Here is a 15,266-nt window from a genome sequence, read left to right on the forward strand (position 1 = left end):
AAAGAAGTAAATATTTTGGTCTTTGTCAGCAAATTAAAATTGGTAGTCATTTGACAGTAGTAGTAATCTTCCTACTAACTAACCACTGCATTTTGAAGCTTCTCCAAATTGCACCGAGAATTGGTATAAGTAAGTTCCATCCCAGAATATTAGATATCTTTCATACTTCTCTCATCTTGATTGTTGACTTCTTTTAGGAGAGACAAAATTGGGTTTTTCTTTTGATCTTTGTTCTCTGATCAAGTGTGTGATGGGGTCAGTGCTTTCATATGAGCCTCTATAGGATTGTAGGTCAAACGTATGAGGATCAGACAAGGCTCCTACAGAGGCTAAATCAATGACACAAAAAGGGCTCCAATTCTTTAACTTGGAACAAAAGGAACCCCAACCAGAAGCACCGTAGTTTTCAGATTTGCTTTGTGTTATTTAAGATTCCCACCCCAAACACCATCTGCTGCCCATCTGTAGTAATAATGATCTTTTACATCTGTAAGATGCTTTGCAGCTTACACAACCTTCTATATATTATTCTTCCTTATAATTCTTTGCAGTTAAAGAAACTGGAACTTAGAGGTTAATCAACTTGCCTTTGTTCTCAAAGCTAGTATCTGGCAGAGACAGAACTATTAATAGAACTCAGGTTGTCTCATCCTTGATTTAGAGCTTTTTCATCTGTGCCCCGACTGCTTTCTCCTCAGACAGGAAAAAAGAATCTGAGGCACATCTTATCATGCTTTCACTTTATTCTATGACAGAGTGTGGACCAAGCAAAAGTAAATGTTAAAGAATATATCCTCATTTTCAACTGCATAGTGACAAGTATTTTTCTATATTACTTGTAATGAACAAGCTCTGGTTCATCTCTTGGTTATATAAAAAATAGTTGAGGAAAAATAGGAAATTATAAATAATATTCTTGTTTTTTGTAATTGGTATTTCTTGCAACTGAAATCTCACATCTCTTTTTAATAAAGCAGAGTATACTTGTTTTATGCCATTGTCTTTGCAGCAAAATTCAAATTCTAGATTTTTAAGACCAAATTAGATCTCTAACTGGAAATGTCTTCTGTTTACTCTTCTCCACTCAACTCTGCCTTGGCACTGAGTGTCAGATTTAGTAATTTGATTAACAGATGTGAGGAAAGAGGCAGCTTTTATATTGTAAGGTCCTCTTGTTTTGCACACATCCAGGGATGGTTCAGACAGGTAGGCAAGCTATACCTACAATGAGTTAAACAGAAAAACTTGCAAAGTAGAGGAACTAGTTGGAAAGTATTTGACAAGAGCCGTTGAGCTTGGCCAGTGACAATTGTAGTACCTTGTTAAGAGTACATTGTGATATACCAGACTGAGAACTGATTGAAGACATGACGTTGCTCATCCTAGATGTATAAGTGACTTTCTTTCTTCCTTCTTAATTTTTCTTAATCCAGCTTCAAACACTGATTCAGGAGACTGACCCTGGTGCAGATTACCGCATTGATAGAGCTTTGAATGAAGCTTGTGAATCTGTAATACAGACAGCCTGCAAACACATAAGATCCGGAGACCCAATGTAGGTTATCTTACTTGTGGTATTGTATTGTATTTGGCAGTGCAGCATGGGGAATATATCCCCAAATGACTTTCAGACGGTTTAGCAACTTAACTGAAATTTTGTTAAGCAGGAACACATACCAGCTTTTGTTAAAACTAGTATTGGGATGGAGACTTGGGCTCTGCCTCATCCATGATGTAGAGAACCTAGACCCAGCATTGTGATGATGTGTGTTGACAGTGACTGAGCATATACAGTCCTAGACATTAGGTCACTGAATAATCCTACTTAATGGTCAAATAAAAATCGGAGAGAAAAACTCACAGGATAAAATGAAGCATGCTTTGGCTCTATACTTTTCATCCTATGTGTATATTGTCTCATATGCATTGGCAACTTGATAATTATTAGAGAGTAATTAATTATAATTGAAATGAAGCACAAAATGTGGTGGTTGGAGGGGGTAATCATGGACAAAATGAACTCTGAAGTTATATCCAAGATCTAGGAAAGCTGTAAAATGCTGTAATAAAGCATTTGAGTCTCATGTATTGGTTTTTTTCCATATGATGTGCAAACAGCTCTTAAAACCAGGTTGCAAGTAAGAACAGGTTTTCCATTCTGCAAAAATCTTTATAGCCTGCAGCTGGCCGTACCCAACTGTGTGAAACAAATGCAGTCCATGTTTCTCATCATTCTCCTGTGCATATACTCCAGATGTTCATGCTGTGGTAGGAGGTTAAAAAAAAGATCTTCTTCCTTGAAGCTCTTTGTATGGTTGGTGGAGGTAGACAAACACTCTTAAGACTGATTAAGACTATTTACCAATATGAAAATAACTGTGTCAACTATTAAGGGAGCAGGGGAGAGGGAGGAAGGAGGGAACTGCTACAGATTAAATAGATTTGAGATACTGTCAGTTAAATGCAGGTTATGGACCTTTTCTGGGTCCTGTTTTGAACAAACGTGAAAAGGCATGAGATAATTGGAAAAATTTGAAAGCTGACAGGATATTTCATGATATTAAGGATTTTTAGATTTACTTCTTTGGTGGATAATGGTATTATGTTTTCATATTATAGAGAAACATGCTGAAGTATAATATTTACAAATGAAATGATAGGGTATCTGGGATTTATTTCAAAATATTAGCAAGGAGGGTATAGGGTTAAAACAAACTTTGTCTTAAAGCTATGGGAAGGGAAGATGGATATTATATGATTCTCTACTTTTGTATGGTTGGAAGTTTCTCATAATAAACAGTTAAATATACAGCAGCTGCACACAGCTCTTGTGTAAGCTGAGTCCTAAGTGCTAAGTGGCTCTAAAGTTGATAGAAGGCATAAGCACTGTTAGGTTGAGTTAATTTGAGTGATTCTCAGGAAAGTAAGTCCCTGATTGCCCTAGGAAAATAGCTAAATGGCTTTTTCTACAGACCAAGCAATACTGGTGTGAGAGTTCTGAATCCATTGTCAGAACTTTCTCTAGTTACAATTTCACCCCTGTTTTATGCCCAGGATCCTCTCGTGCCTGATGGAACATTTATACACAGAAAAAATGGTGGAAGATTGTGAACACCGTCTCTTAGAGCTGCAATATTTCATCTCCCGTGATTGGAAGTGAGTATTTTGTTTGGTTTGGTTGGGGGGTTTTTCTGGCCACGCGGCATGTGAGATCCTAGTTCCCTGACCAGGGATCGAACCTGTGCCCCCTGCATTGGAAGCGCAGAGGCTTAAGCACTGGAAGTGAGTATTTTGAAGCCATAGTAAGGTAAGCCTCAACCTGTTCTCCTGTGTAGTCACTATCCCTTGTATTTTTAAAAAATAATCAGTAGGGCTTCCCTGGTGGCGCAGTGGTTGAGAGTCTGCCTGCCGATGCAGGGGACACGGGTTCGTGCCCCAGTCCGGGAAGATCCCACATGCCGCGGAGCGGCTAGACCCGTGAGCCGTGGCCGCTGAGCCTGCACGGGCCGGAGCCTGTGCTCCGCAATGGGAGAGGCCACAACAGTGAGAGGCCCGCGTACCACAAAAAAATAATAATAATAATAATCAGTAGTAATTTGTTTTTGTTAAGTTGTGGGATAGCTGACACTCTTATCTCCAGAAAAATCTCTTTCTTGCTTTCAGAACAGTATCTAAAAGCAGAGACAGCCCCTGCAGGTCTATTCCCAAGTGGCCCCATTAACTACTACATTGAAAGTCAGGGTCCAGTGTTTCTGATACCACAAACGTCTAACTAGAAAGAACTTGGGCAGCGGTGGGGCAGCAGAAGCATCTTCAGATATGTCTCTTATAGTGATTTTTATTTTTATTGATTTGTCCTGGGTATGGGAGTTTGCTTTATTTCTTTTACTATTCAAAGTTATTGAATTTATTCTGTCTTAAGAAGCTCTTCTCGGTAAATGACAACTTGATTCTCTTTTCATCCTGTTAGCCAGAAAAAAGGGAGGAGGTAGATGAAATAGAAGTATATCTCTTATAGTCAGAATAACTGTTTATTGGCTGCAATCCCTCCCTCTTTCCATGTCTTATTTTCTCTTCCCACCTCCAGACCAGGCTGTTCCTCCTGCCTCCCAAGTTCAGCTGCTTCCTGATTGTTTTAAGCCACTGTACTTTGGTCATTAATTATTTTTCTGGTGATTAATATATGTTTTACCCCCATACTTTACTGAAAAAAGATTACTTGAAGACTCAGTGTGTCTATTTCTGTTTCCTCAAGTTAACTCTTGAAAAGACTTCAGAAACTTGGGTGGGAATTTCCCTGTGCTTACTCTAGCTATCTAAACCGAAATAACAGACTGTTTACTGAGTTTATTACCTTAAAAAAGTATGTTTTTTCCTCTCCTGTAATTCCTTCATCCATGATCAAAGGATGCTTTCCAATCTTTAAAGCTACTTAAATATTAGCCTTTTTCCTCCCATTAAGTAGCCCTCCCCCAAGGTTGATAGTATAATATAGACAGAGTGAAGTATCCATTGGTCTGATTTGGAGAGGCAGCAGGCTCGTCACCTAATCCACTGTCTCCAGAGTCAAAGTTAAATGTCAAGTTTTTTTAATTGATAAGCATGTTCAGGTAAACTAAAAATATAACTGCCTTACCTTGCATGGGAAAAAGAACTGGAACAGTTTTACTAGAAAAGAACTTGAGGAGGAGACGGTTTATGTTGTCCTTTCCTGATCTTAGTGAACCTAGTATATCAGGTAAGATTGACTTTTACTCACAGAAAAAGTACTGAGTAAAAGTTGTGAATTGCCTGGTGATTGCTACAACCCTTGTCTCATTTCAGCTAGGGCATGTTAATGCTGAGTCTATTATTGTAATGTTGTGTGCCTTACATTGGGAAGATACCATCTTTTTTTTTTTTTTTTTTGCGGTACGCGGGCCTCTCACTGTTGTGGTCTCTCCCGTTGCGGAGCACAGGCTCCAGACGCGCAGGCTCAGCGGCCATGGCTCACGGGCCCAGCCGCTCCGCGGCATGTGGGATCTTCCCGGACCGGGGCACGAACCCATGTCCCCTGCATCGGCAGGCGGACTCTCAACCACTGCGCCACCAGGGAAGCCCGCGAAGATACCATCTTTGAGGCAGAACTTAAATCTTCTATATTAAGGATTAACAAACTTCTACAGATTAACCACTGTGTGTTCACGAAGAACAAAATTCAGGAATGTACTTGTGCTCACCTGCCGTCTTCATTCCCCTAGAAGTGATTGTCAACGGGTACACAAACAAGCACCTTGCAGAAACCCTTAGCATGTCTTGGGAGGAAAGGTATAGTAAGAGTGGTTATCTCTTAACTCTTAACCTTATAGGCTGGACCCTGTCTTATACCGCAAATGCCAGGGAGATGCATCTCGTCTTTGCCACACCCACGGTTGGAATGAAACCAGTGAACTTATGCCTCCTGGAGCTGTGTTCTCATGCTTATACCGACATGCCTACCGCACTGAGGAACAGGGCAGGAGGGTATGCACTCAATATTGACTTCATTTCTTCCTGTCGTCATTTAATTCATTTGCTGTGAATTGTTGTGATTCCTGTCATCCTAGGAAAACTTTGTTAGTATATCTGGCGAGGAGGGGTTGCTGCACTACTAGAAGCTTCTTCAGTGAGTGTACATAGAATTGTTCTACCAGCTTCCTTCCATCTGATTTTATGTTTTTAACAAAATGAGGGGACATTTCCAGTTTTTCTTAAAATTACCAAAATCTAAATCACAAGTAGACAAATGCCGCTACCCTAACTGTATTTAGCATTAAAGATCCATTAGAAGCTCTTAGCCAAGGTGTAAATGGTTTTTAGGCTTCTGCCCTTGGCAGCAGAGCCCATAGTGCGTGTATTGGTGAGGCCCCTCAGACAGCACACGCGTTGGAGCTACACCCTCCACGCCCCACTCCCTTGGTATTTGTCTGCCCTGAGTACTGCCTCTTGTTGGGATGTTCGTGTCTGCTTGGCTCTCAGGTGACATTTGTTGCCTTCTGGTCCCGTACTGACATGCTACTTGCTCTCCAGGGTGGCCTTTTTAAGCCTTCTGAGATACTCTATTGCATTTCAGCCCTGCATTTGTTACAGAAAATATAGATGGTATTATTTCACAGGCATGTTTGCAAATACCCCTTCTGAGCTTAATGCAAAAGTCTGACTGTTTAGGATTCGGAATGAGGAGACTCAGAAAGAAATGTCATACTTTAGTTACTGCAGTATTAACCCAGTTTTTATATTGCTACGTAAGAAAATATGGAAATTTGTTGTTACTTTTTTCTTCGTATAATGAGCCTGTCATTAATCACAGGAGCTCCTAAATCCTAGCGTCTTGGTAGTCACTATAGTAGGAGGTTCCTTGTCTTTGTAAATAAAGAAAGAGTTGGAATCTGGTATGCTGTCCTTTTAAAAAATAGGCTTCTTTTAAAAATCGAGGTTAAAGTCACATAACATAAAGTTAATCATTTTAGAAGGAAAAATTCAGTGGCATTTAGTACATTCACAAAGTTGTGCAACCACCACCTCTGTCTACTTCCAAAATATTTCCATGTCTCTGAAAGGAAACTCCTGTGCCGATTAAGCAGTTACTCTCTATACCCACCGTACCTCCCTCCAGATGTGTTGGCTCTTTTAGGAGGAGAGGCTGACTGTACCTGTCAATGACAGCTTTCTCACAACTCTCCCCAAAATATTAGTTTTAATATGTTTGACCCTCTGCTTAATTCTCATTAACTTATCTAGAAGAGTCGGGTTCTGACCTGAAGTAACTCTCACCTTGTTCCGAGTTTAGGTAAATTTGAACTCAGTTCTCCTCACCCAAGTGTTTATTCTCTCTTGAATCAGACCCAGTATTCCACTCTACATTCATAGAGTAGTGGCAAATTAATTTTCCTGAACAAAAACCTCTCTACCTCATCTGAACAAATCCAGTTCATTTTTTAATAGAAGTATAGTTGACTTACAATATTATATTAGTTTCAGGTGTACAGCATAGTGATTCAGTCCTAATTCACTTTTATCAGGATACTCTGAGAAAAGAATATTGTTTCATACAGTATATATATTAGAAAATGCCTAATGTATTTATAATCACATTCCTAGAGATAAAGGTGTTTAGAAGCCTCATAGAACATTTAATTTTTATTCTGGAAGAGATTCGAGGCTTAAAGTTTGGTTCAAATAACTGTCAACTTATTTGTTATTTTCCTGACAATGGATTTGTTCTATCTGGTGTCTTTTGGTTTTGGTACCTTTGAAGTATTTTGCTTATTATTTCTCATGTAGCTCTCACGGGAATGCCGAGCTGAAGTCCAGAGGATCCTACACCAGCGTGCCATGGACGTTAAGCTGGATCCTGCCCTTCAGGATAAGTGCCTGATTGATCTGGGGAAATGGTGCAGTGAAAAAACAGAGACTGGACAGGTAGGTGATAAAGCTACCTATTTATGGTGCAGTAATAATAATAATGTTCACGATTAACATTTTATGTCGACTACAAACACCGTAAAATCCATCTCCATCAGCTTCACAGGTGTGTGATTTGTTATATTAGTCACTGTTCTTCCTATAAGAAATCCTGAGGAAAATGTTCTCTTTGGTCTCTATAACTGTACTTTTCCTAAGCAGTTAGTTTGTTTGAATGTTATGGTTATTATGGTTTGTAATTGATTGTTTTCCCTCTTTGTGCTGCCTCTTAAAAAGCCTCGAGCCAAAGATATGGCGTGCCTCTCGCAGGTGTATTAGATTTTGTGGTAGGCATTTTGTGTACTAACTTACTACTGGCTTCATTCCACTTTCCTTAACATATTTTCTTTTTCCTTTCTCTTTTTTACTCAATTTTAATTGATTTTATCTTGCCCTTCTTTTTTTTTCTTTTCTCATTTTTGTAAGCTACATTAGGTCCTTTTGAGGGAAGGCAGAGTATAAATATATACATCGATATGTGAATACCGATATGCATGAATAGTACGCTTGCCCTACGACAGTCCTAGAAGAGATGTAGAAATGGAATTATTTTTTCCATTTAGTAATTGATACACTTGAGGCTCAGAGAAATGAAGGGTATTGACTTAACTTACCTTGAGCTCAGGTCTAATCCTAGCCAGGCATTTGTTCCATTTTATTATAACCTCTCCGTACAGGAAAGTGTAGAAAAGGAGCAACCCCAAGCATTAATGTGCATGCTATAAATGGTTTCTTAGGATTTTGTGCCTAGTTAAAAAAAAAAAAAAAAAGATACGTTGTTGCATTCTAGCAAATTAGGTGGGAAGGTATCTTGTCTTTTAGATCAAGGCAGAGGAACCATGCAGTGAGGAATAGCTACATATTTAAAGGCCCATTAATACTAGAAGGAGGCATGAACGGTTCCATTTGTACCACTCCAAAACACCCTCTGGGATTAAACTAATGAAAGTCACATGTGCAGGAATTGGACATTTTTTAAAAGCAACATGATGCCTGCTCAGATCTGTTGGGCCTGGGAATATCATTTTCAGCAGTCTGTTTCCTGGGCCTGCTACAGTTCTGTCGAGTTTATTGTTAGGAAATGCCATATAGTTTAGCTTGCTGTTGCCTCTGTCTAATGAAACAAGGGATATAGTCATATGGAATCCCATGAAACAGTTTCCTTTCATACGCCCTGTAAAGTAACAGTGAGAAAGCTGCACTACATTACAGCCCATCCCTGTGAAGCTAACTTAGGAAAGGAGTCCATGAGTGGAATTTTTCCCTTAGCTATTTATCTCCTCCCAAAAGTTGTATGCATTTTCCTTTAGGGTCCCCACCCCCCACTCCCTTTCTGGCTCTTGTATAATTCCCACAATCCTTCTCCTCGCTTCCCATTCTAATTCTGAAACAGAGATTCTTGCAGAATAGTCAGTAAGTTAAACTTGATCCTTTAACAGAGCCCTTTGCTGAGAAATAGCTGTTCGTGTTCTTTGGGAAAGTAAGCTAATGTAAAACTTAAAACCTCTAAGTCCCTAAAAGGAATAGCAATAGACTGATGTTACAAGGTAACTCCAGCTCAGTTTCCAAAGCCCAGGTAAGATAGCTTTTAGATACTCAAACCCTAGTGTGCTCACTTGTTTTACAGTTACCCTCAGAGGATCCTTTTATGTGCGTTAGGGTTAGAATCCCAGATTTGATTTGCAGGAGCTATCAGCTCTCTACTGTGTTTCAGACCCTGAAACTGGGTCCCAACTTACTTGCCCACGAAGAGTCGTAGAACGTGCCGTGTCTTTCACTGTGAATATTTTGTCCAACGATAATTATCAAAATGCAGATTAGCAAGGTGTTGACGGAATGGAGTAAAGGCCTGATGAGATTTTTAGACTCTGAGGACACCTGAACATTGATTCTTGTTGGACTTATCAGTTTGGCCTTCTGGAGGATTTGCATGGCGGTTGTACCCCCTTGACCCACTTAACCACCCTGATACATCAAATAATCATCTTTTCGAAAATCCCAGTTTGGGGACTCAAATAAAGTTCTAGCATTCTGTTCAGTGAAGTTGTTTAAAAGAAAAGAAAAGCAAGACCACTGAAAAGGAAGTGGACACTGGTGTCTCATCTACCCTTGACTATTTATATAACTGACAGGTGCTAAGAGAGTGCCTTTTCATCTGCAGGAGCTTGAATGCCTCCAGGATCATCTTGATGACTTGGCTGTAGAGTGCAGAGATATAGTCGGCAACCTCACCGAGTTAGAATCCGAGGTAAGCAGTTTGCAGCTCATGGAAGGAGAGTGCCCTGTCAGCAGCCTTTCTTTTCTTCTTAGTTCTTTTGTTTCAAGACTCTTGAGAGTTCAGATTCCCTGTAGAACAAAAGAAACCTTGTCAGATTCTCTGTTTGCTTTTTAAAGATGAATATCATGATGCTTCTTGAACCCCTTTCCTCATTTCTGTAGCTAAACACTGCATTTAGCCCTTCGGTTTTCTTCATAAATTAGAATTATCACAGTGACAAGACCAATCTTTTTTCCCCCTTTAAGAAAAGATAACAGCTATACTTCAAATCCCTTAATCACATTCAAGAATAGTCCAAGCATTCCTATTCTGTCATCCTTAGCTTTTTCAATTAGGTCATTTGGTAATGTCTTTTTGTTTCGTTTTTTTAACTTATTTATTTATTTTTGACTGCTTTGGGTCTTCTTTGCTGCATGTGGGCTTTCTCTAGTTGAGGCACGCAGGGGCTACTCTTGGTTGTGTCGCGCAGGCTTCACATTGTGGTGGCTTCTCTTGTTGTGGAGCACGGGCTCTAGGCGTGCGGGCTCAGTAGTTGTGGCTCACGGGCTTAGTTGCTCCGCGGCATGTGGGATCTTCCCCGACCATGGATCGAACCCGTGTTCCCCCCCATTGGCAGGTGGATTCTTAACCACTGTGCCACCAGGGAAGTCCCCATTTGGTAATGTTTGTGTGTCCACTGAAATAAAATAAAAGCCTGAGATTTGCAGTAAAACATGGAAGATTGAATATTATTCCATGTTTATCCCTGTTCCATCCTAAAACTCACTGAAGTACAAAAAATGAGATTAAAAAGAAACCTCATAAACATAGGCATACTATTTGAAATATAGAGAGTATTGGGGGGGTGGCAGTTAAAATGTGAAAATTGTCTTGTAGGGCCAGAAATCAGGGAAACAGTGAATGGCTATTTTTTTGTGTGTGTAAACCTTTTAGAACTATTTAAGTTGTCAAAATTGGCAATACATAAAATTACATTTCTTAGGGTCTTTATATTTTCTTTCTGTTTTTCAAAAATGCATTGTCTTCTTTTATCTCGTGTCATCTCCTGTCTCATTCTCATTGTCCTTGTGGGCTGATGAGGATGTTCTGGGGTGTGTAACCCTTTTTTTTTTTTTTTTTTTTGTGGTGCGCGGGCCTCTCACTGTCGTGGCCTCTCCCGCCGCAGAGCACAGGCTCCGGACGCGCGGGCCCAGCGGCCATGGCTCACGGGCCCAGCCGCTCCGTGGCATGTGGGATCTTCCTGGGCCCGGGCACAAACCCGTGTCCCCTGCATCAGCAGGCGGACTCTCAACCACTGCGCCACCAGGGAAGCCCCTGGGATGTGTAACTCTTTAAAGGAAGATGTTATTTCAGCAGCTAATGCTGCACAGCAGTTACTCTGCTTGAAGGCAGTTAGCGTGTGTTCCCGAGAGGTAGTAGTTTGTCATCTGGTTCGAGGATAGAATGATAGATGTCAGTTACTCCTGTTTTCATTTTGAACTGCTTAGCTTTGGAGAAAAATTCCAAAGGCTTTACATACTCTAATATTATTTTTATTTTTTATTTTATTTTATTTTTTATTGGGGTAGAGTTGTTTATACTCTAATATTATTTTTGAATGTTTTTTTCTACCCACAGTTCTTACTTCTGTCTTCTCTCTTGCTCAAGCACGAGGGGAATCTGCCTCTAGAAAACTTGCCTTTCAAAGTATAATGAAGGAGCGTTAGAGGAGTAGCGTAGAACTGCTGTTCTGTCTGTGCTGGGGCTATCTAACCGAAATACTGGAAGAGTTTCCAAATGTACATATTGGACTATTTACCCATCAGATGATACTGATTCAGAGAAAGAAACTGCTCCTCCCCCACCCCTGGCTCTTTCTAAAGCAGAATTACTGATATTTTAGCTGGAGAGGGTGTGGAGAAAAGGGAACCCTTTTGCACTGTTGGTGGGAATGTAAATTGATACAGCCACTATGGAGGTTCCTTAAAAAACTAAAAATAGAACTACCATACGACCCAGCAATCCCACCACTGGGCATATACCCTGAGAAAACCATAATTCAAAAAGAGTCATGTACCAAAATGTTCATTGCGGCTCTATTTACAATAGCCAGGACATGGAAGCAACCTAAGTGTCCATCGACAGATGAATGGATAAAGAAGATGTGGCACATATATACAATGGAATATTACTCAGCCATAAAAAGAAGTGAAATTGAGTTACTTGTAGTGAGGTGGATGGACCTAGAGTCTGTCATACAGAGTGAAATAAGTCAGAAAGAGAAAAACAAATACCGTATGCTAACACATATATATAGAATCTAAGGGGAAAAAAAAAGGGTCATGAAGAACCTAGGGGCAAGACAGGAATAAAGACACAGACCTACTAGAGAATGGACTTGAGGATATGGGGAGGGGGAAGGGTAAGCTGTGACAAAGTGAGAGAGTGGCATGGACATACATATACTACCAAACGTAAAATAGATAGCTAGTGGGAAGCAGCCACATAGCACAGGGAAATCAGCTCAGTGCTTTGTGACCACCTAGAGGGGTGGGATAGGGAGGGTGGGAGGGAGGGAGACGCAAGAGGGAGGAGATATGGGAACATATGTATATGTATAACTGATTCACTTCGTTATAAAGCAGAAACTAACACACCATTGTAAAGCAATTATACTCCTAATAAAGATGTTAAAAAAAAAAGAATTACTGATATTTTAATCTTCTGCAGGATATTCAAATAGAAGCCTTGCTGATGAGAGCCTGCGAGCCCATAATTCAGAACTTTTGCCACGTAAGTGACATCTAGAGGAACAAGGGTTAGAAACAGAACCAGTTTCTCTGGGGCTCTGGCCCCCACGTGTATTGAACTCATCTCTGTCTTCAGCTCACATTGCTCCTAAGTGATAACCAACTTTCACCGGTTAAAGTTGAAAATGTAAACATCAAGAGGGGCCACCGTCCTGGGAAACTATTTGCTTACCCCTCGTAGGTAACCAGATCGTTGGTTAACAGCACTTGCTGAGATGCCGTCTGTAAGGAAAGAGGGGAGGGGGAAGCCCCATTTGTAGGGCTGAATTGCTTCTGATAACATACAGCCGGGATTTGTTAACAGTAATGTGGCTTCCCCTTCCAGCTCTCTCCTTGTACCTGATGTTGAGGGAATTCCGTTACTTTATTACTTTTAGTCACTTACTGAACTACCTAAATTGTGGGAGTGAAGCACACCCAGTAACCCTAAGGATCTGACCATCAGCAGACAATGTTAGATGTTATCCCTAAAGCCAGCTGCCGGCATCATATAAGGAAAAGAGTTAAGAGACCTGCATAGTACATGTTCTTGTTGGAGCTTCACGCAGTGAGGGCAACTTGCTGCGTAAATTTTATTCCCCTGAGTGTTGATCCTTTGTAATGTCTCAGACTTACTTTGACATAATTTGTGATGTGTCTTATTTGTAAAGGCTCTAGAATCGATCTCGTTTGCATTTTTTGTATGGGCTGGGGTGCAGGCTTTGTTCATTAACAGTTACAAATGAAGGGTAAATGTGCACTGCCTTCCCCAGGATGTAGCAGATAACCAGATAGACTCTGGAGACTTGATGGAGTGTCTCATACAGAACAAACACCAGAAGGATATGAATGAGAAGTGCGCCATCGGAGTCACCCACTTCCAGCTGGTCAGTAACACCTGGCACATCCTTCTCGTCTTGACTGCTTGGATGGTTACTGAATCCCTTCCTCTTTCAGAACATCAGGGCACCTCTTCTGTGAAAAATCATTTTTTCCAAATATCTGTTCAGTGCAGCAGCCCAAGTGTGTATCAGTACACTAGAATCTAAGCTTTTTTTTTCTTTTAAATCATACTACCCAGGTCTGGCATTTGAATAAGAAGGTTAAACCATAGTCTTCGTAGTTACCACATGTCTAAAGGAAGTATTTCTGATAAAGCAAGCACTTCCTTCCTAGAAGGGTGAAATCCAGTCATCTATGTAAAATTGACCTCTTCTTGGGGCACCTAGCCTCCCTGACTGCCATCCCCAAATGGTACTGAGGGCCTCTGGACTGTGGGCACTGGGAGACAGGGGAGAACAGACAAACTCTGCTGTTGTTGACTTGTTTACATTCTTGTGAAAGAAAGATGCAAAGGTACATTTACAAATATATAGTTTCAGGTGAGCCTGTGAGGAAAAATAAAGCAGTGTAAGGCCTGCAGGGTGATGGAGAAAAAGGGACTTGAGAAGGAGGTGTTTGAATAGAAGCGTCAAGAAAAGTGAGGGAGCAAACCATGGGAAGATCTGGGGGAAGAGTCACAGCCTGTGTGTGACTGGAAGCTGGTGTACGCGGAGCAAAAGATGCCGTGGGCAGCTTAGCAGGTCATGAAGTCTGAAGAGACAGAGTTGTGCAGGCCTGAAAAGCTAGCTGCTGCAAACGGTATATGAATACACTTACACCCAGCGCCGCTGATGAGACCTCGTCACAGAGCTTCTGATTTTCTTTTTCATCATCTTTTTTAGGTGCAGATGAAGGATTTTCGGTTCTCTTACAAGTTTAAAATGGCCTGCAAGGAGGACGTGTTGAAACTTTGTCCCAACATAAAGAAAAAGTATGTAGCTTTTAATTGATTCGTTCTGCTTCCCTAAAGTCCCTCTTAGCTACTGAATGAGTATCCAGGATGTCAGATGGCCTGCTGCTCTCTGACAGGATTAGGCCTGCAGGCCTCCTACACCCTCCTTTGGTAGTATGGCCAAACACTTGGATTGTCTAGACATATCCTCTTTATAGCAGCCTGGAGCCACACCTGGTGGTGGTAGTTCTGATATGGAGAGCCTGTGTCCTAAAGGAGCATTTTTAATTTTTCCAGGTTCAGGCTATCTAACTGATGAAGCACATACAGATTGTGTACTTAGAGGAGCACGTTGCAGTGTGAATAAGATGTTAACTGATTTCCTCCGAACGTCATTCCATTGTGTCATCTCTTCAGGGAAGCAGCAGAAGCTTTCACTGAGTTAGAGATGTAGTAAAGAAACAAAAGCTGTATTCATCTAAGAATTAGGTGTTAATGAGGAGAGTGATGAGCTTTTATAGCATGGCTGCCCAGATTCTTCCATGCTGCTCTTTGCAAAGGTGCATTTCTAGAACACAGTTCCCCTCATAGAAACCAAGTTCCCGTGTTTGCTTAGATTTCTGTACTTTTCAGGAATGATTTTCTCAGTATATCAAAGACACTGTCCAGAGTTAAGAGTAGAGTAGCATTCCTCTCTGGTCACATGTTTTCATCAAAACAAGTGTTAAACTGTCCTTGCACACATGTTCCCTCTCTGGCCTCCCCACCAGCCAGGAATGTTGTCAGCATTTGAGCTGTGGCCCAACTTTTATGACATATACAGACAAATTGCTGCTTTTAGCTCTCTGAAAACACAGTGAGACTTACCGGAAAGGCATTCAAAAACATGGTAAAGGGGTTCTGGGGGGATGGTGTGGCCCCTGCCCCAGCCCAGTTCTCACCATCTGCCTTTGTGTGGCTCCAG

The 15,266-nt window shown here is 40.9% G+C and overlaps 1 protein-coding gene across 1 annotated transcript in view; it reads left to right on the plus strand.

The window, feature by feature from the left end:
- The window catches only part of GLG1 (golgi glycoprotein 1), a 144,298-nt gene that overhangs the window by 108,293 nt on the left and 20,739 nt on the right, over positions 1 to 15,266 (plus strand). Inside the window, exons 9-16 of the mRNA XM_079907697.1 lie at positions 1,434 to 1,555; positions 3,055 to 3,156; positions 5,349 to 5,502; positions 7,303 to 7,440; positions 9,644 to 9,730; positions 12,470 to 12,532; positions 13,302 to 13,415; positions 14,253 to 14,341. Coding sequence (XP_079763823.1) covers positions 1,434 to 1,555; positions 3,055 to 3,156; positions 5,349 to 5,502; positions 7,303 to 7,440; positions 9,644 to 9,730; positions 12,470 to 12,532; positions 13,302 to 13,415; positions 14,253 to 14,341 — 869 coding nt within the window. The remainder of the gene's footprint in view (positions 1 to 1,433; positions 1,556 to 3,054; positions 3,157 to 5,348; positions 5,503 to 7,302; positions 7,441 to 9,643; positions 9,731 to 12,469; positions 12,533 to 13,301; positions 13,416 to 14,252; positions 14,342 to 15,266) is intronic.

Source organism: Stenella coeruleoalba (assembly GCF_951394435.1).
Source record: "Stenella coeruleoalba genome assembly, chromosome: 20".
NCBI classification, from domain to species: domain Eukaryota; kingdom Metazoa; phylum Chordata; class Mammalia; order Artiodactyla; family Delphinidae; genus Stenella; species Stenella coeruleoalba.